The sequence below is a fragment of the Nanorana parkeri genome, unplaced genomic scaffold (assembly GCF_000935625.1).
Source record: "Nanorana parkeri isolate BGI_ZX_2015 unplaced genomic scaffold, ASM93562v1 scaffold72, whole genome shotgun sequence".
Lineage (NCBI taxonomy): Eukaryota > Metazoa > Chordata > Amphibia > Anura > Dicroglossidae > Nanorana > Nanorana parkeri.
Window position 1 is genome coordinate 1,504,402 of NW_017306340.1, and position 20,645 is coordinate 1,525,046.

At 40.5% G+C, this 20,645-nt stretch overlaps 1 protein-coding gene across 1 annotated transcript in view; it reads right to left on the minus strand.

Annotated features, from left to right (window-relative positions):
• XRN2 (5'-3' exoribonuclease 2) overlaps positions 1-20,645 on the minus strand; it is a 55,641-nt gene that overhangs the window by 13,125 nt on the left and 21,871 nt on the right. Inside the window, exons 17-26 of the mRNA XM_018576634.1 lie at positions 12,172-12,307; positions 9,562-9,669; positions 7,830-7,919; positions 7,643-7,715; positions 6,219-6,302; positions 5,574-5,671; positions 4,508-4,587; positions 2,432-2,488; positions 1,711-1,779; positions 1,489-1,623 (exon numbers count right to left, since the gene is read on the minus strand). Of these exons, the coding sequence (XP_018432136.1) occupies positions 1,489-1,623; positions 1,711-1,779; positions 2,432-2,488; positions 4,508-4,587; positions 5,574-5,671; positions 6,219-6,302; positions 7,643-7,715; positions 7,830-7,919; positions 9,562-9,669; positions 12,172-12,307 (930 nt within the window). The remainder of the gene's footprint in view (positions 1-1,488; positions 1,624-1,710; positions 1,780-2,431; positions 2,489-4,507; positions 4,588-5,573; positions 5,672-6,218; positions 6,303-7,642; positions 7,716-7,829; positions 7,920-9,561; positions 9,670-12,171; positions 12,308-20,645) is intronic.

Genomic DNA, 20,645 nt, shown 5'->3' on the forward strand with positions numbered 1-20,645 from the left:
CTTAGATACAAACTTTGACAGTTCATTCCTCTTCATACTCAACCACCTTCTGCAAGAGAGACTGAATTCCTGACTGACAACACTTATCTCACTTTCTCTGCATTTTCCAGAACAAGCAGTCACAAAAATGCAGAAAGAGGGGATAAGCATTCACAGGAATCAGGTAAGGCACTAGGAGCTGGGAGGGAAGCCTTGTTTGCAGAAGGTGGTTGGGAATGAATAGGAGTGAACTGTGAACGTTTGCATCTCAGTTTCTATTCATACACTAATACGTCCACAGGTGCTTAGCTTTACTGACATGATCCATTCTATTTACTGTAACATCACAGCTTAAAGATAACTGGTCATCAGATGTCACTTAATTTTTAATAGGTGGAAAACTTACATCTCCCCCCAATTGCATTCTGTGAGCAGCTTCCTGCACAGCCTTACAAATGAGGCATAATGTGCAAACACGCTCACAGGACTTGGCAGCATCAGTAAGGGATGTTTACTTTTGTTCAATCATGTGGCATTATTGAAAAGAGTAACGAAAGCCCTTACTGCTGCAGTCTGCGCCGCAAATAAACATCCAGTTTAAGTGGTAGCATGCATACGCAAGATTATAAAGTGCGCCCCTGGAATGACAGCCAAGGCTGCCAGGGCTGTTGTCTCCTGGAACCAAGATGGCAGCAACCAGCATTGATTTCTAGTCTGCCGACGGCTGCTTTGTGTAGGAAAACATGCAATAAAATTATAGGGTCTTTTTAAAGCAACCCTGTCCAATTATCACATATGCTCAACCAAGCAATTATCGGCCAAGACTAGATACTTGCCTCTCCAGGTGCCTGCACCGCTAAATGCTGATTCAATCACTATAAATGGTCCCTAGATGGTCCTAATTCCACAGGGAAAGACAATTCCAGATGAGACGACCGCAATGGTCCCCCAACAGCTCTTACTGGTTCCTCCTGATGACATCCACATCACTGCAGGAGATAGCAGTGATGCGGTGGTTAGTAGTAAGAACCAGTTAGTGCTGTGGGGACCATAAAGATCGACACTCCTGGAAGGATCTGTTTCGCAGTGGACTTCAAGGGAACCGATTCTAACGATCAGACCAGTGTTTAGTAGCATGGGCATCAGGAAAGTATACAATCTTCTCTTTACAGTTAGTTGCTTGCTTTTAATTTATAATAAGAACGTCACTTATTTTGGGTTGGTTAAGACTAGTGATGCCCAAAATGAAGTGCAGAGTTTGGGAGAGAAGCATTGGCTGGTTACTCTAGGGAGCCAGTGTTCTGACATGCATCCGATTTTCCATGGTTAGCATATTTAATATCTGACCAAGAGGTCAGAAGAGTAAATATTTAGAAATATGGTTATTTACACGTTGGAAGACTAGGCCAAAACGTCCTAATCCTTCCACACACACCACCTATGTTTAGGCACCTTCACTGAAACACACAATTTTTGAGAACTCTACAGTTGAAGTACAAAGCTATTTACCCCAATGTCCTGAAAGCAGACTGCTGCAAGTGGACTGGCTTACGGTCAGTATTGAAGCCAAGGCGTGGTCTCCACGGCCTGCCATTGTTGTTCGTTCGCTCAAAATCTCCAGGTTTTAATGTTATTGGTGGTTTCCTAAAGAAACAAGGCAATGATGAACACAAATTAAAAGGGAACCTATTTCCAATATACTACTTTTGCTTGAAGAAACAAATTACTCACTTTGCTCCTGGCAGAACCACCGCTTTGAAAACATAGCCATCTGTATATTGCGGGTCTTGAAATTTGATACTAAAATAAACAAAGTGAAGTCATAAAACTGCATGCACTATATATGCACAGTTCACACACAAACAGTGTTTTAGATACAACTCAGACCTTCTGTGCTAACAAAGCAATGCCATCATTTAAAGGATTATGATTTTTTTTTTAAAGTTTTATTTAATATGTTTTTATTGTTATTTCACGTAAATACATTTATGCAGGATTCATATAGGAGGTATAGGACATTATATCTCATAAATAACAAATTATACATATCTCTAATTGAAAAAACATCTACTCCATTTCCAACATCCTTCACTTTACATTGCACTACCACACAACTTTAACCACCCCCACCTGTACTCCTCTCATATTCAATCTACAGCTTGTGTCTTCTTCTGGAGGAGGGGGAAAAGTCACTATCGATTTAAGTACACCTCTAGTGTTATTTTATCAAACCATGACCCAAAATCCAACTCTCCCTATCCCCTTCCTTTATATATAACCCCACTCTACTCTTATTTTAGTGTACGCTCATTAAAGTGATCAATGCTAAGATGTCTGACAATATACTCCACTCTTATTGTGTTATTTGCCTTAATACTTCCCTCTAATACTTGTGTTCCCGTTCTTACTGTGGATCTAAAGGATAAGAATTTTATGATTTTTATATACATACCTAATCGAATAATTCTGTGTCAAACTCCGTAACATAGGAACTGGAGATTCCACAGTTCTAAACATTTAAAAAAACAAAAAGTACTTAATTTGTATCAAAAACAAATAAAAGTTCAGTTATCCACAAAAACACAATGTTTGTACACGTTGATACATTGCATGGCCAACATCCAGCCCAATGCCTGGGTGTTCCAGGGCTCCATTTGTGTGCTGTATTGTTGGTTAAAAGGTTTGTCTGATTTCTCAAGTGTTATGGTGCATTGGCAGCCCATTTAAATAGTCAGCTGCCTCAACACAATGCAAAAAATAACATACAGGGAAGGTGTGAAGAGGGCCTAAATATGGGAAGAGTCTACAAGTACAATCCAACATTATCAGAAGCAGGGACAGCTGTAAACTGTGTCCATGATCTTAAGATTGCTGGCACAGTAGTTATACTACAAATTAAAGTTTTTCATTATTACAAAGTGCATACACAAACGGAAGGGTCCAAGTCACCATAATCACTAGTAAACTTTTATAGGGTAGTGTATTAGTGCTTTAAATTAATTTTTGCCACGACTGGGCAATGATTTTACTGAGAAACTGTAGTGAGGAGGGAGAAAAACCAGCAAAAACAAAGGATGCGATACTTTCAGGTGTGTCAGATTGGTCTTTCTGGTTGCGCACTACTACGACTCCTCGGTCACATCCCTATACCCTCCTTACAGCAGTTATGTAAACAGACAGAGCTGAGGTAGTGTTCAGGACAGTGATACCTGAACGCAGAGTGGACATATGGAAACAGACAGCACTACGGCTGTGTTTAGGACAGTGCATCTGAACACTGCCTCGGCATATGCAAAGAAGAAAGCCGAAACTGCTTTCTGGATAGCAACACTTGGACATGGCTTTGGTGTAAGTACACAGACAGCACTGAAGCTCTGTTTGGAAGATCAGCTCCTGAACATATCCCATAGCCACATATGTAAACAGTGTTGAGGCTGTGTGCAGGAGATTGGTTCCTAAACATATCCTCAGCATATGTAAACAGTGTTGAGGCTACATTTAGGAGAGGTATTCCTGAACACATCCTCACCGTATGTAGACAGTGCTGAGGCTGTGTGTGGGATATCGGTTATACCTATAGTGTTAGAGAATCACCTGCACAACATACAGCGATTGAACCAAAGAAAATACCCGTTGGTGCTCGAAATGAAAACACGGATGGCGCCGTGTAACAATCCAAGTAAAGATAGTAGTCACCAGCACTCGCTTGTAATGTGCAAGAAGGATAGCACTTTTATTGATATGTCACATTTGTCAAGAAGACAACGTTTTGCCTTGATGAAGGGACCCTGCACGGCCCTGAAACGTTGGGTTCTTGACACATGTGACATAATAAAAGTGCTATCCTTTTTGCACATTACGAGTGCTGGAGACTACCATCTTTACTTGGATATTGGTTCCTAAACACATCCTCAACACATGTAAATGGGAAGCAGTTGTAGCCGTGTTTGGGAGATCAGTTCCTGAACAGATCCTTGACGTATGTAAACAGTGCTGAGGCTAATTTTAGGAGGTCAATCCCTGTACACATGCTCGGCATATTTAAACAGACAGTGCTGAGGCTGTGTGCGGGAAATTGGTTCCTGAACACATTGTCGACTAATGTAAACAGACAGCAAGTGGAGCATCAGTTCCTGAACACATCCTCAGCATATGTCAATAGACACCCATTATGGATAAACCTCCTGTTTTAAAACTGTGAAGTGCAACTGTAGAAAAAGGTCTAGAACCCTTTGTTTATAAGACAATTTACCTCACTGTATTTTAGTAAAAATCTGGTTGGATGCCGTTACCACAGCATAACCTGACCGTAGCATCATCAAAAGTACACATCACTCAGGATTATGTTTGTACTGCTGAATTTTAACCAATGAATGAGATATGTTAAAGTGTAAGGTTATTTCTGAGCAGAGCAAAAAAAAAAAATGTGATTTTCTTCCTTTGTCTGATTTGGTGCGAGAACTACTTTACCGAAAATAATCCGCACTGCTTTTTTAAACAAGATATCAATAACATGCAGTTTTCTTACATGTTTGGAAGAATGGCTCCTTCATCAGTATCCATTTTGCCTTGAATGCCATGGCACAGTTCGGGCGGAATGTCAGTAGGCTAAGGAAAGAAAAAAAATTGTAAATCAAAGAACATGTCCTGAGGTATTCCCAGTTCAAAGTAAAACATGACAAACAGGGAACTAATAACCACCTACACACTTGGATCCTCACTGGTCAGCTGGTTTTAAATCTGCTAAAGGACACCGATGCACTCTGAGCTCTTATTTTTTTTTTAAGATACAACTCTGGCTCTGAAATCCTTTGAGTTCAATGATTCTCTAAGAATAGAGCTCAATATAAAGCCTGTGTTACAAGAGCTACAGCTCTACGTGCATATTAAATGACACCCAAGATTTTACTCTGATCATTAAAGTAGAACTCAAAGCAAACAGCCCAACGCTCATGTGAAATACATGCAACAGGAGCAGACTTTCCAAAACCCTGCCAAAAGATTTATATTTGTCCATCCAGTCCTGAGATGTACACAATTCTGCTACACAGTACAACCCCGTCTGGTAGGGTATGTGCCCTGACTTTTCTCTGCTGGCGTTAAGAAATATTTACAGGCCTCGTCTCCCAGCCTGTGACTGGAAAGCAAACAGAGAAGTAGCAAACTGATCAGCTCATGTGCCATTTAACAAATGCAGGCAGCAGATGGAGAGTTCTATCCAACAGCACAATTTTGGGGGGGGGGTTCAAAATACAAGCTGCTAGTCTAAAAGAGACCCAGAGTCAGTATACAGTGTGTGGACTCTGATCTCTTCTAAGAGAAAAGAGAATACGCCTGAGAAAATCATATTCTTTTGTCTACCCTAACCCAGTAGTCATTTAGGCTATACTATATAAATGTCTGGAAAGTCATCATAGTGCCTATATTACCACTCTGCGGCTATACAGATTGGCAGGTCACAATGGTTGAACAAAACTGAAACCAGAAAAAAATGAAAGACCTGATGTATTGCATAGAGTATTCTAGGTGGCTATATTGCTAAGTTTTAGATTTTTACATACAAATCCTACGAGTTTAAGACAGGCCAGGTATACCTCTTTACAGTTGCTCCTGTAGAGCTCATGTACGAATTCATGGAGGGGATGGTTTTTTCCAACAAAGAGATGGTCTCCTCCAAGGCTGTTTCTCCGCACTAAACACAAAGGAAGAAAAGAACACCTCTTAGCACAGATGAGTCTCTGCACAGACTGTTTCTTCAACAGCTGCCATTAAGTTCATTAGCGTATAATCCAAACACAAGTTAATTCATTCCTGCGTATGATTTCTGCTTTTATAAAGCAATTTAAAAACTTAATTACACTGCTAAAACTCCCACTTTTTCTAATGGTTTTGGTAGTCACGGATTTAACAGACACTAATAAAAAGGCTTTCCTGTGAAGGCAGATCATTTGAGTCATACACAAAAACCTGCAAATGAGAGTTTAACAAGTTTTAATGCAAAGTGGTTTTATTCTACTTTGTATCCACCAAGGCTCCATTTTTGCATCAAGGATCATTCAATTTACTGCAATTAAATCATCTATGAAGCAAAAGGTTACAGATTTGTTTAAAGGCAATCAATAGCAGCCATCCATTACATTGTGTTCATTTGCAGCCGAGCAGTGCATAAACGGCAAGTACGCTAATGCTAAAAACCTTAGTGATTACACTGACAACACAGGTGAATATCATAATCTTACTTTCATCAGAAGTGAGGTCAGGGTAAACCTCTTCCAAAGCAGCTCTTAGCCGCCGCTCATCAACAAATGGCAATAGAGCAACACCTGAAAGGTAAAGGAAGCAATCAATTAACTGGAGGAGGCGATGACCAGCATAGGGAGGCTGATGAGCCTGACGCAAAGCAAGCCAACTTTGGAAAGGTCTGTCGCGGAAGTGTCAACTTTTATAAACATAGCATTTAAAACAATCATTTGTTTTCTGAGATGACAAAAGAAAAGTAGTTTGCAATTCTCAAAAGCTAAAATCAGAGGCTTGATGCATGCACAAACTGTGTGTTTTCTGAGTACTGAATTCTCTATCCAATCCAGGTAGTCTTCTGCCTGATCTACTAGTGCAGTTCACCCTCAGTAATGCAGTGTAGAAACAGGGGAAGCACAGTAAAAGGCTTTGGAGTGTACAAGGATTAAAAGCCAAGTTCCACCTTTGCAGGGGTATTTCTAAATAAACACGCCAGCAATGTAGACCGAGTGAATATGAAGCAGGCATGTCCAGTTGCTGTTTACGTCCTCACCTCATGGTTCCTTTTGAAATGGCCGCCTCTGTGCTTTACAAGCAGTCTGTGTAAATTAACACTCTGAGCTTCCCCCCCAAATTCATTAGTATTCATAGTGGCAACACCCCCTGGACAGTGTATTGTGATCTGGAAAGACCGAGCTGATGTGTAATGATCTTGTTACAATGGCTCACAGAGAGGGGGGTCAGCTGATTTACAATCCGACCTTGATATCAGACAGTTTCCGGTGGAGAAAATGTTTAATTTGTAGGACTCAGGACTGCTAAAAAGTCCATTAAAAGAAAATAAAGCCAGCAATGCGAGTCATGGAAATGTACACACCTATACATCACTGCACCTCTACATTACCACAATAAATGCTAATCACCAACAAAAGGTGGAAATTGGCTTAAAAAATAAGCAGTTATTAAACATTTTTGGAAGCAGTAAACATTTTTGGAAATCACCAAACATGACTAAAAAAATGAAACATTTTCTCTGGGTTTGGATCTCTCCTGTGACATGCTGAGCAGCCTCTGATATTTACACGTCAAAATTATTTTAAACATACTGTATGTCCATGACATGAGGACCTCAAACCTTTTTCTTAAACTAAACTTGTGCATTTTAAATTGCTTTCAGATGCAAACATTGCATAACAGAATTCTTATTTAAGAGCACAGGAAGTCAGATGCATGACAAACCACAGTGAAGACTAAGTTTTTGTTGTTGTTCTTTAAAAACACATATGGAACCCTAATGTAGCACAGGTATCTTCCAAAATAAGTGACTCAAGGCTTCCAATTGTATAGAGCGCCCCATGTACATATGTAAACACACACTGCCCAGTTCAAAAATATTTTAGTAATGTCAATCATTTATTTCTCTTACCTTGCCAGGCATATTTTTTGCCATTCAAATCAAGTGCAAAGTCGTCAGGGTAGAAGTCAATTATACTTGACTCCTTTTGTAAGGGAATAAAACAAAAAACACATTATACATCTATACTATAATCACATATATATGAATGCTTTCACTAAAATTATTGTAACAAAAACCTCTAAGACAAAACACTCACGGGATCGCTCATAAGGCGCCTCCAGGTAGGAGGCAGGAAGTTGCCACTAGCAGCTGGAAAAACACTCATCAGTTGCTCCAATGGCTTGAACTAAAAACAAAGTAAAGAGAGAAAAAGTAGATGTTTACTGCAGAACTGTTGTGTTGCTATTAAGAGTTCGCAGCTGAATGGCTTTAAATTATTTTACATAAAAACAAACAAAATATTGCAGATTAACGCAGAAATGGAAAAGTCAAGGAGTGCGCGATAGGCAAAAAGTTATTTCAGCCAATAAGATAGTTACCACCACTTTATGATCAAGAAAGCATGCAATAAACTCAGCTCAAGATTGAAAGACCTTAATGTGTACCTATGCCCATTTCCACCTTTGTAAGTGATTTGTGTTTTTTGTGGTAATGTAGAGGTGCGGGGGCGACATATACGTGTGTGCATTGTCAGGAGTCACAGGGCTGTTTTTCATACTTTGTCCTGTGAAAGATTTCCATTTAGGCTGTGTTCACACCTAGGCGTATTGCAAAAGCGCGTCTGTCGCGCGGTTTTTTACCGCGGTAAAAAAGTCGCGCAATTCCAAAGGCTACTTGGCTGTATCCCAATGGAAAACTCCCTACAAAATGGCCCAAAGTAGTCCCGGGACCTTTTCAGGCGTGGGCCGTTTTGTAGGGCATTAGGGACGGGCGGAAATACGCCTAGGTGGGAACGAGGGCATTGACTACAATGCTCTTTATTTTTTTGACCGTTTCGTAGCGCGTTCGTCGAGCGTAGGACGCGCTACAAAACGGTCAGGTGTGAACGCAGCCTTAGAGTCCTAGAAATTCAAAATTCCCTCCACAGGTTCTTCAGTGTCTGAGGGCCAGGTTATCTGTAAACTGCAATCAGCTGATTCATCTCTGCCCTGCTGACCCCTCCCCATGAGGGAGTGTGTGAAATCTCCAGCACTTGTTCTATCTGTAGACTTTCTCTGGGTCACTGTGTTCTGTGTGTGAGGAAGATCTCCTGCACTTCTGTCTCTAGAACTTCTGTGTCTGCTGCCCCAAGTCCAGGCTCCTCAATGCCTAGCACTTTATATAACCCTGTACAGGAAGGGGTACAATAGCTCAAGTGTGAACAGCCTCCAGTGAATATTTCATACAAGAAAACAACAACAAATAGAGCAAACAACAGATAGCCCAAACACATGATGGAAATGAAAGAAGAGTAAAAGAAGAGAGAAAAGGAGTGGCAGGGTAAGAGTCCCCCGGGACCACATCAGGGACATTCAAATGGCCAATGGGCTGAAATGACACCAAGGTGTATTCATCAGAAAACTGTTGCCAGTAGTTTTACAACTCTTAATAGGGCTACAGACCACATCAATAGAGCAGGAGTGAGGAGGCAAAGGATGACTCTGTAGCAGAAGTCACAGGAACATTTACACACATAATAGAAAAGCTGTAATGACGGACATATGTACCTTGTGCACTGTTGGTCCTTCTGAAAATACTAGCTGGCCAGCCATGTTGACCCTCTAGCTTTAACATTCTTAAATACCAGAATACAGCCTGTAAATCTCAACTGCTAATCTGCATACTTTAGGTCTGGAACTCAACAATCTGAACCAAAGGATCAGCATGGCAGCCAGGCATGTTCAATTTTCAGGTGTCCATAAAACACACAATCCATTTCAGTTAAAGAATATCCACAAGAAATTTAAGAAAACCTCTGTCATGTATGAACATTGCAACCTGTCACTTACTGGTTTTGTGTTCACTTCAAACTCCTTAAAAAGCTCAGTGATATTTTCAAAGTCCGAAGCGAAAGGAGCATAGTGGAATGGGAAGAACCACTTCCAAGAGGCACAGCCCTGGTGGGAATTAAAGAGGTTAATAATAAAGTGACATTTTTTTTTTACTGCAGAACCCTTTTTTCTTTAATCCTCGTGGTATTGGAGAACCAGTTTTAACTTACTCATGAAGGGGAAATCTAATTGCTTGCCATGCATTACTGTGCTTTGTAAATCACCACTACCCGAAATTTTGCATAAGTAAATAAGTCTGATGTAATACAAAAGGCAACATAGAAGTATATGGATTAAAAAATGAAATAAAGTGAACCAGTGGCCTAGTTATAGATATTAAAAGGAGAATTATAAGGCGAGTGAAAATCACTCAGACTCATAGTTCGAGCCGACGTGTGACAATGAAACTGTCACAGGTCTGCTCAATAGATCGGTGGTGAGCGAACACAGTCGCTCGCTCACTTCTCGATCTATCCCTGCAGAGAGCCGTGACCGTCACTCACGGCTCCCTGCAGGGATTCCCCCCTCCCCGGTCCGATCCTCCAGCGCTTACTGGCGGGAGGGGGCAGGCACAGCTGGCGCTGCCCTTTGGATAGGCAGAGCCAGCTGTCAATCCCGCAGCTGGGTGGATCTAGACAGTAACGTCGGGACCCGTCCCGGCTGCAGCGTCTCAGTATACCGCAAGCTGTGGCTTTAGAGCACCTGTTTGTTACATTAAAAAGCCGACAGGCTGTCAAGTCCCTGCTGCCAAAGTAAAAAAGGAGGGAGGAGCGGAAAATTCGGTGCCCAAGTTTAAAATCCTTAAGATTAATTACAGTGACTGCAACTTCAGAGGTCACTGAGGGCTTGTTTTAAAGCTCCTTTGCTGCCCGTTAAGAACATCTAAATATCTGAACGACCATAGCCTGGCAATAGGTTAATTTTAAAGACTGTGCTCCACATACTCAACCAGCCATCAGCGTTGTATATTATAATAGGACCTGGTATGCAACAAATTAGCTGCTTCTTTATTTAATTTTGGATACAGCAGGGGGTGAGTGTTAAAAAGTGCTGTCAGTGTTTTTCACCATTTAGGTCTCATTATGTAGATTTCCCCTCCTGTCCTATAGACACAACAGAAAGTGAGAAGATGTAATTTTCCAATGTGAGAAAAATTCCTCAGTCACAGGAAAAATATTCAAACGGTGTCTAAACGTCCTTCTACCTGCACGATATACATGGTTTCTCTTCAATACCTGGCACAGGAGGCAAAAAGGAGTGTTCCCGATGAGGGCTGCTACATTTTTCTGTAGGTTTACTAGACGTAGGTTGGTTTATTGGAAAATTACTCTTATCATGCCACACTAGTTTGAGTAACCTCTTCTGTTCTAAATCAAATCCCTCAACTCCTATTTTTTCTTGAATATTCTTCACGCTACTTTTGCATATTCTACTGTAATAAAAGTATTTAGATATATCAGTTTCAACTACTTCCCACAGTGGATGTACTCTATGCTCTCTAGACATGGCATTAGCAAATGGCTGTAGCCGTACCACTGTAGATTTGTAACTGATCTCCTGCCTGTCTGACATTTCAGTTATTGAAAGATTCTCATCAGACGCTGATCACTTCAAATACACTAACACCATAACATCCTAATGCAAGCAATGACGTTTCCTTTGACAGCTTGCCATCATTTGGTAAATTACATCACACTTTTGCTGGTATGTCTATTTATCCTGCTGACAGCCCAGAAAGGGCTGATGAAAGGATACATATTGAGATATAGCAATGTACAAACTGCAAAGACAAAAGGCAGCCAACCAGAAATCAACTTCATTAATGAGCGCAAAACAGGATCGTAAGATGCAATAAGTTCATCTGATAACCACAGATAATTTCTTGTCAGAACTGCCACATTAAAGTAGAACTCACTATAGCTAAATTAACTACAACTCCCATAAAAAAAACTAAATCTGCACTTAGGTTTCCTATTTGCCCCCCTGAAAAGTCACACAAAACAGTTGATCCTGCCAATGAAGGCCACCTCATGCATCTTCCTCTGATAAAGTGACAAAACAGTTGTACTGCTTCTAAAATCAGAGCAGCATAGTCAGCCGCATGTAGGTTGTACATTCACTAGCACGAGATGAGAATAAGTTGCAGGAGGGGTGGCTATAAGCATTGTCAATGCTGATGCACAAGCCTGTAGAGCTTGTCAGTCCGCACTGATTTCTGAATGAACTGCACTGCCTCTGCTGCTGAAATCCTTTCACTCTCTTTTGAGATGCTGACTTAGGAAGGACTTTGCTCAAGTTCATTTCTGCTTGAATTTTTTAATTTTAAGTGCTGTACTAACATGTTAAATGTTCTCTACATTGGCATTGTAATATTTCCTACAAGGGCAACTCACACCTAAACCACTACTTTTTCTGTTCATATCACCGTGGTTTGTGGGGGTGACTGGCCTTTAAACCCGATTGGTGGCCCTCCAAAAAAAAAAAAACCTACTTGCCATTCATTCCTATTGCAAGAGAAGACCTATAGCTGTGCACAATAGAGATAATATAGTAAATAATTTAGCATACCTGGTAGTAGTACCGCAATACCCAGCAGAGTCCTTCCACGTAAGACTGTACAACCTTACGACGAAATTCCTCATCAGTAGAATCAACATCAAACTTGTTTTTATAATAACGCTGCTTCCAACCAGATTCCCACAGTCTAAACAGAAAATTAAATGGCATTAACACTTAAAGCCAGTATCAGATGTATGATCAATGAGATTAAAATTTCAGGTCAACAAATTATACCAAAAACTATGCAGTGTGAGTACCGTATTTTTCCGTGTATAAGACGCTACTTTTTCATAAAAATCTTTATCTAAAAATAGATGTGCGTCTTATACACGGGGGCCGCGGTTTTGAAAGTGCTGATACCACTGCAAACTAGCCTCACGGATTGCAGAGACAAGATAACAGTTCTCCTCCAGTCATAAATCTTTTGAACCTGACGTGAGCTGTTGCTGGGGAGATCGTGTAGGCAGGGCCCAGAGCGATAATGTCAGAGCATTCTGTGACCATAAAAATGTCAGAAAGTGAAAAACAACCTGTAAAACTCTCTAAACTCATGGTATGGTGTCAAACAAGAGGTGATTGTGAAGTCCTTCAAGAAATGTGGAATCAGCAATGCCATGGATGGAACGGAGGATGATCTTGTATATATAGACAGTGACTCAGCAGACAGCAGTGATGCAGCAGAAGTTGAAGAAACTGATATGTTTGAAGCTAAAAGTGATGAAGAAATCAGTGATGCAACAGAGGCTGCATAAAGTGATTGGCTCAGAGGTAAGTGTGATGCATAATATTTAAAATATTGATTTCTGAATTTTGGGTAAGAAAAGTTGGGGGCGTCTTATACATGGGGGCGTCTTATAGACGGAAAAATACGGTACTTGCCTACCCAATACACATACATTCCCAATTAAATTCCAGATAATCAGATAGCCCCCCAAACTACATAGTTGTAGCAAAATACTAGCTGCTTGGTTATCATGTAGCAGATTTTCTGGGGCTTCAATACTAATGTTACTAACAGGAAACATGTCATGCCAGTAAAATAAATATACAAATACAATTAAATCCTAATTTCCATGTATAAAAGTGGGACGCAAACCTTTCTTTCTTGTCCTTTTGAGGGACACAGGAATTTTACACTGTCAGGTTATATTGCCGTTTACAGGAGGATTGGTCACTGGCCAACAAACATTTTTTATAGGCTTGCCCAGGATAATCTTACTTTTACCCAGCATGCCCGTTTTCTAGTGTCCTAGAAGATGAACACATTTTCTTTAGCTCCGTTGAAAAACATCCAATCAATTATCAGATTTTGATTTCAATCAATATTCCTCACTACATCACTACTTCTTCTTGAGCTGGTCTCTTTATGACAGCTCTCCAGACTGGCCTCTCCTTAGCTTGGCATATGAGTGCAATACCCGTCCTCCGCTAAACTGGACATTGCAGGGCTAGCCTTAAAAGTGACCTTTGCATCGAACTTGTGGAGCTTTAAAGGCCAGCACTGGTAAAAAAAAGGTAGCCACAGAAAACTTTCCCGGTTCTAAACCGAGAGTGCTTCAGCGCTTGCCCGGTCTCTGAAGATTCACTCTGTTGAGTAGGTCAATTTGGCTGAGCACTGGACGCTACCTCTTTTTTGCAAGATGGGACCCCTTTTGAATTAGCCAATACCACTGTTTTCGCCAGGCTCCTTACCCCTTCAGTCATGCTCGACTTCATGGGACCACGGCCTGGGTTCCTGAGGAACTCACAATTCACTTCACAGGTTGTTTTTGACTGAATTCAGGGTTCTTCCATGGTGAGCCCCATTAAGTGAGGTAGTGGTCTATTCTGACATTCTCTCTATAGATGGAGTTCTTGTTCCTTGACCTTTATCCGGGTCAGGTAAATAGAAACTTGGGGCCTTTCTATTAGGCATACATTTTAGTGGGTTCGGGTTGATCAGTTTTTTTTGCTTGGTCCATGGTTCGATTCTTTCTTCTGGGTGGAGTAATTTCTTATGAACAGTGAACAGAGGTACCTTGGTCTTGAGCATCAGGTTGATTCACCATATCCTCCCTATTGTCATGTTGGCTTTCCCCAATAGGTTTCCCCCATCAGGCAGGGAATTTGGTTTCATTGCTGTCAGTTTTGGAGCTAATCCTTCAGGGGTCTCTTCAGCTGCAGGCAGTCCCCAATTCAGTCTTAGTTGGGCCTGTTAGTACTGTTGCCCAACCTACAGTTGGACTGCTTTTTATCATCTCAACAGTATATGACTACTTGTGCCTCTCAATGGAGGAGGAGGAATACAAGATTTTTGCACTCACTGTAAAATCCATTTCTAGGAGTCACTTGAGGGACAAAAAGGTCCAACCCTCTGTGTTTATGATTCATGCTCTTGGCACTGCTTGCTGCTAACTGGTGCATGCTGGGTAGAGGAGGGGTTATGCTGGGATGGCCTACAGATTTTTTTCTTTTTTTGGTTTGCCAGTATCGACTTGTACTTAAGACTACAGTATATGACTCCCTGCGTACCTCAATGATCATGAAAAGGATTTTACACAAATGTCCTTTATCCCCAATTGAAAAATATTTACCAAAATGCATCAGCTCCCAACACCAAATAAATACCAATATAGAATGCCAGTAAGCAGACTTTACCACTAGAAGATTTCGCCCCCACCTCCTGTGACCATTTTGGATTTCCCATAACTTTTTTATACCAAATGCAATGGTCACAAATGTTGCGTGTGAATTGCTGTGTTCCTGGGCCGGCCGAATAAGCCTACTTCTTAAAGATCAGCCTGGTGTCAATCCTCACGTTATATTCTACTTCACACGTGAAGCTACCGACAACCAATCCATCAAGGGTAATACCAATGTTTGGAAATGAAATGTTTGAGGAATAAAACAGATGTGATGTAATAAGAATGATAAGTTTTGGCTATCAAAGCAATCAAACCATAATTTTGTGTCTGCGTTCTTACTATAGTTCATATACACGCTGCACTGCTTGCTGTGGCTAGTTTCACATAACTTTTGCCCTATTTTACCAATGTGTTTATGCTAGACCGGTGTTCTGTTTACCCCTTAACCCTTTCGCTGCCAAGGACGTATGGCATACGGACCTACAAAAGTGCTTCCAGCTGGCCAGGTAAAGCAGTCTAGCCTAACATTACAGACACAGCCGACACATTCACACCATGTCCTTTACATCAAAGTTACACACCTGTGCTGCAAACAAACTTTTGTTCCCAGGTGTTCAATCTGCTTCCAGATTATTATTCATTTATTTTTTTTGCACAGACTCATTACTACCTCACTGAATAATTTGGATCGACAAGGATCAAATTCTGCAATACACATTTAGAATTTGGTTCAAGAAACATTTTTCCAACATGCTTCTTTGAAAATTCTCATTACCATGATAGTTATCGTCTGTCGGTTACACGGCATTAATTCATAGATATTCGAATAAACGTGCTGAAATTAACTTAGATTTAAAATTTGTGCATCCCCTACTTAAAAGGCCCGTTCACATTAGCTTTCAGCTAAAACACTGGATTTTAGCGAATGGGCTACCTTGTGCTGTATGCCAAAACCATCACCGTTTATATTTTTTAAACTTTATTTGTAGTGTACAATGTGTACACTCCATTCAGGTCTCCGTAAAGCAGCACAGCATCCAGCGCACTATGAAAATGCAGTCCGATCGCTGCCCATCACACCCACACTGTGTGAATTAGACATACAGAAAACAACTTTTTGATGTGTCCTTGCAGTGACCTGTGTTGTTCCAGCGCGGTAAAACAGGTGTGTGAACGGGCCCCCTAGGGAGGTACACAACTGTCTGCATTTTAGCATTTCCGTTGACAACATTTTAGGCCAGGATGGACCAACTATGAAGCAAATATGTGCTTTGCCCATTTAATTTAATCCTCCTCTCACTACTAGCACATATGTGCCTTCCCTTTGCACCATGCAGATTCTGAGAGTGAAGAAACTAATGGGAATTCTTATGGAGGAAATTGTGATTCACTCCATGTAATAGCACTGGCCCAGTCCCCCAAGCACCATTACTGTCACATGTGAAAGAGTCCATAGCCCTATGCTACAACCTACTCCGGCAGCTTAACAGAACGTTGGGGGATTAAACTGAACCCACTGCATTGCCCTTTAACCACCCCATAAACACAAACTTGCTAATAACAAATCTATAATTGGCACAACACCAACAGCTCATAAATCTTGCAAAAACATGCAGTGTTGTAATCAATAGCAACCAGATGGTTAAAATGTTGGGGGTTGCAACAGACTTCAGATTACTAAAGATATGCACAATGCTTTACTGTATATCCATACATACTAGAAGCGGCGGTCAGGATGGCTATGCCCAAAAAGAAAATCAGAAAAAACCCCAGGGTGACGGTCTGCTCCTACAAGTCTTTCCTCTACCTCTAAAACTTGCCTAAAACAGCGCGGTCACCAAGACTTCGTCTGGCCAGGGAGAAAGATAATAAGCCCTCATTATACTGAAATGAGTTCAGCATAAATACAGCACATTCCCACTGCCTGCTGTCTTTAGCAACATGCACCTCGCTGTATTGGCAGTCTGCTTACTGTCCCTGGGTGATGAAATCCAGCAAAAAGGAGGTAAAGTGGAAAGAACAGCAAAGAGGGCCATTCACTTCCTGGCAGCCCAATATGATTACACAACATTTACATACAGCCATAGCTAAATTGCAGTCCTGATATGTATAGATTGCATATACAGAGAACAAGACATACACGCAGACACACAGCATATGAGCGGAATAAATATACCGACAGCCTGTGCATTGGCGACCTAGCCCTGCTATAAAGGGACTCTCCCCTTTTCTAATGGAAAATATTCTGCAATAGGGTGGGTGGTTGGATATGTTTTTCCCAAATATGAACGTTTTAACATGCAGTATATCAGAAGTGTAACTTAACATCCCAGTAATATTAGGAGATAAGTGTTGAGTCTGCAACTTATGTTCCTCTAACCAGGTGGTCAGAAAAGAATAAGACCATTACTGGGGGGGGCACACCGAATTAATTTCATGCTAAAAAAAAAACAAAAAAAAACCCCCCACAAACAAGCGCCTCTAATTTCTGTTGTAATAGGACTACTAAAGTGACAGGTTCACAGAGAATAACATAATGCTGAATAGTGATATTTCCTTAAGCAGCACAAACATTAAAAATAATTCTGTTAGGCAAACAGTCCAAGGTTGACCACACACTAGTTTCTCTCATCAGAAGTGAAAGATCCAGGGAGGGCCTGTTCTTTATACAATCTCCTGGACTTCATATTCAAAAACCAACTGAATATTTATTTGCCCAAGTGCTATTCTGCTGAACAGATGGCAGAGTTTAAGCCAGTGCTGAGAACATTTGCTGTACATGAGTAATGGTTACCTTTAGTGTGTTAACTCCTTCACTGTCCAGCAATAGATCATTCTGAAATGCATAGTATAGGATGGTCTATAGAATGAAAATGATGTACATTACTGAAACTAAAGCTAGATGTCAGGGTACAGATACTTCACCTCATTCCACTTCCAGCGCCTGGGAGCCATCCACGCTCTATAGCCACACTGGCCAAATAATGCTGCACACTGCTATCTGTATAATTTATTTACATCCAACAGCCAGCATAGCATAGTATAGTCCCAGCGTCACATGTAGGTGGGTACTAAACACGGACTACACCATGCTGGCTGCCACACTTTCAACTCTTGATTGTCCAATGGTGCACCAATAGTCTCCATCGTCAACCAAAAGCCCCCACCCGGCTAGATGAAACTGCTGGTTGGTTTTATAGTACAAATAATCCATCAGCAAAACACAATACCATCACAAGGTAGATTAGGAGAACCAGAACTATGTTGACCTTGCTTGTGATAACACAACTGAAATACGATTTGACCTTTAAAGATGAGCAGCACACAAGAAATGCAGAAATAATTAGAGGCTTTTCCTGCAGAACCTCAGGCCACCTGAATGCGAGTCCTCCACAGTGACAACACATGCTTCACAATATCAATATTTAATAGGCTACATGTAATGTCAGAGGTGCATTCAGCACTGACAAATGTGTCAATCATCGATATCTTCATCCGCCACAAAGAGGCTCTCTTTTGTCTTTGTGGTGGAAGCAGCTTTATACTGTGCTTGGCACAACTGCAAAGGCTAAAAATGGCATCTACTGCCATAGGGACGCCGGTTTGTTGAGCCATAACACCATAAAAAAAAATAAGACACTGAAAATCAAACCTTTTCCTATGGCACAAGAAAAAACAAAAAAACACCCTGTGCTTCCAATATCTGTGTACTTATGAAACCAAGGCTCGAATGTTTGAACCTTTCATTGTTTCCTTATCATATTAATGATGGGTTTCCTCATACAGTTTGTTGGCACTGTACTACTGCTATCAGAATTGTGTAATTCCTGTACAACTATTGTTAAATCCAGAGATATTGAAATATGTATGTGTGAACCTTAATGATGATTGATTTTCTATATTTTAATCTATCCAAGTTTGGAGATTCAGTTTTTTACTGTACTGCTGATTTTGAGTTTACAATTGGTAATCAATCAGTAAGCCTGACAGGCAGACCTAAGTATAGTTGAAACAGTTGTTGGGAATGCCCAAAGAAGACTTGGCCTTCAAAATGAGTTTGAAGAATAAACCACATTACTCAGGACATAGACTATGATGCCCAAAACGGGATAGAAGGAGAACACATGACTCAGCTACTAGAGAATGGCACTCCCTTATGCTAATCAGAAAGACTTTTAAGGTAAACATCACATAGGTTATTTTAAAGTAAAAGCATGGATAAAAGGATGAGGGATGATCCTTCAAGTCACATACACACACACACACACACACTGTATAGACAAACACCTGTTAGGACTATTTTTACTTACTACCTAGCCACGTTTCTTAAGCATCTTATAGATTTCTGCTGTAAGATATACTATATTTTGTAATCATCAAGCATCTTATAGACTCATTCTGTAAGATATACCATATCCTGTAATCATTTGCAACTTTTAAATTAAACACATTATGAACTTTATGCAACAACGGCAACAATCATTATTGAACTTTTCCCATCCTATGCTTCGAGAAAAGGAATATGACATAAAAAAATCATATTTCGTGTCATTTTCTTACAACTATTATGTTCCAATTTAATTTAAATGTTAAACATAAAACTAAAGAAAGGTTTTGCAAAAGAGGGAGGAAGATTAGAACCCACCAGATTTGTATTGTTAGATGCGTCTCCACCTAGGTTTGCCTGCACTTTCCATATTGGTGACAAGGGTTAGAGGAGCAGGAAGTAATTGCAAATCTCTGCAATAGGGACACAGAAGCAACTAAAAAAAACCCCAAAAAACTTTGCTTTCTAAGTAGAGGTTTTTTTTGCCTATTTTGTTATCTTACGCTCCCCTCATTTCTCGCCCTGGGGTCACAGGGATTTAAAAAAAAAAAAAAAAAAAATTTCCCCTTCCCAATCCTGTTGTAGGGACTTCCCTTAAATGATGTCTCTTAATGCGATCATCTTCTTTCCTGTCCCTCCAGCGATGGTGCAGGTTCCCCGATCCAGCGCCGACTCCTGTGTCCTCCTCTCTGATGTCCCACGGAGTCTGGTGCACGCTGCTCCATAGGCTTACCTTCTGTCTCTCCTAGTCTCCCGGCCGAACATCTGAACTGCACAAGCGCCCGCCCCAGACCCTTAGCGGCCGGCTGAGACTCTCAAGATGTTCAGACGGGAGCACGCAGTTAAGACACAGGTAAGTTTAAAACCTTTTTAACCCCTTCATGACTGAGCTAGTTTTTAGTTTCTGTTCCTAAATGACTGACACATTTTTGCTGTGTGATTCTTCCACAGCAGCAAGTTTTGATTATTATTATTTTTAGAATTTTTTAATTATAGTATAAAAATATATTTATATATAAAAGTTTTATTTTCCTAATTTTTTGTACACTTTTTTGTTTTGTTTTACACTTTGTAAAAAAAATAAGTGTAAAAAAAAAAATGTTTTTGTCAGTTTATATCAAGCAATCTTGATTGACTGCTTAATAAATTAACTTTTTTAAATTTTTAGTCATTATCAGGCTGCTCCAAGCTTAGGAACAGCTAATAATAACTTTAGAGACTGATCCTGACAGCATGTCAGAATCAGATCTCACTAAAGGTCTTTGATCGTTCCTAGACGATCAAAACTGATACATTTCACTCAAGAGATACATTTGTACACTCAAGAGATACATTTCAACCACTAGATACAAATGTATCATTTAACATCAGGCCAGGCTCTCCAGCTGTCAAAACGAATAGCAGAGAGGCGAGTCACTGCTACCTCTCTGCTATCTTCAGTCAGGAAGGGGTTAAAAGGGTTTTTACAAACAAATGTTTTTGCATACATCTACTGCAAAAACATGCAAGGGTTTAAATAACCCTTTAAATCT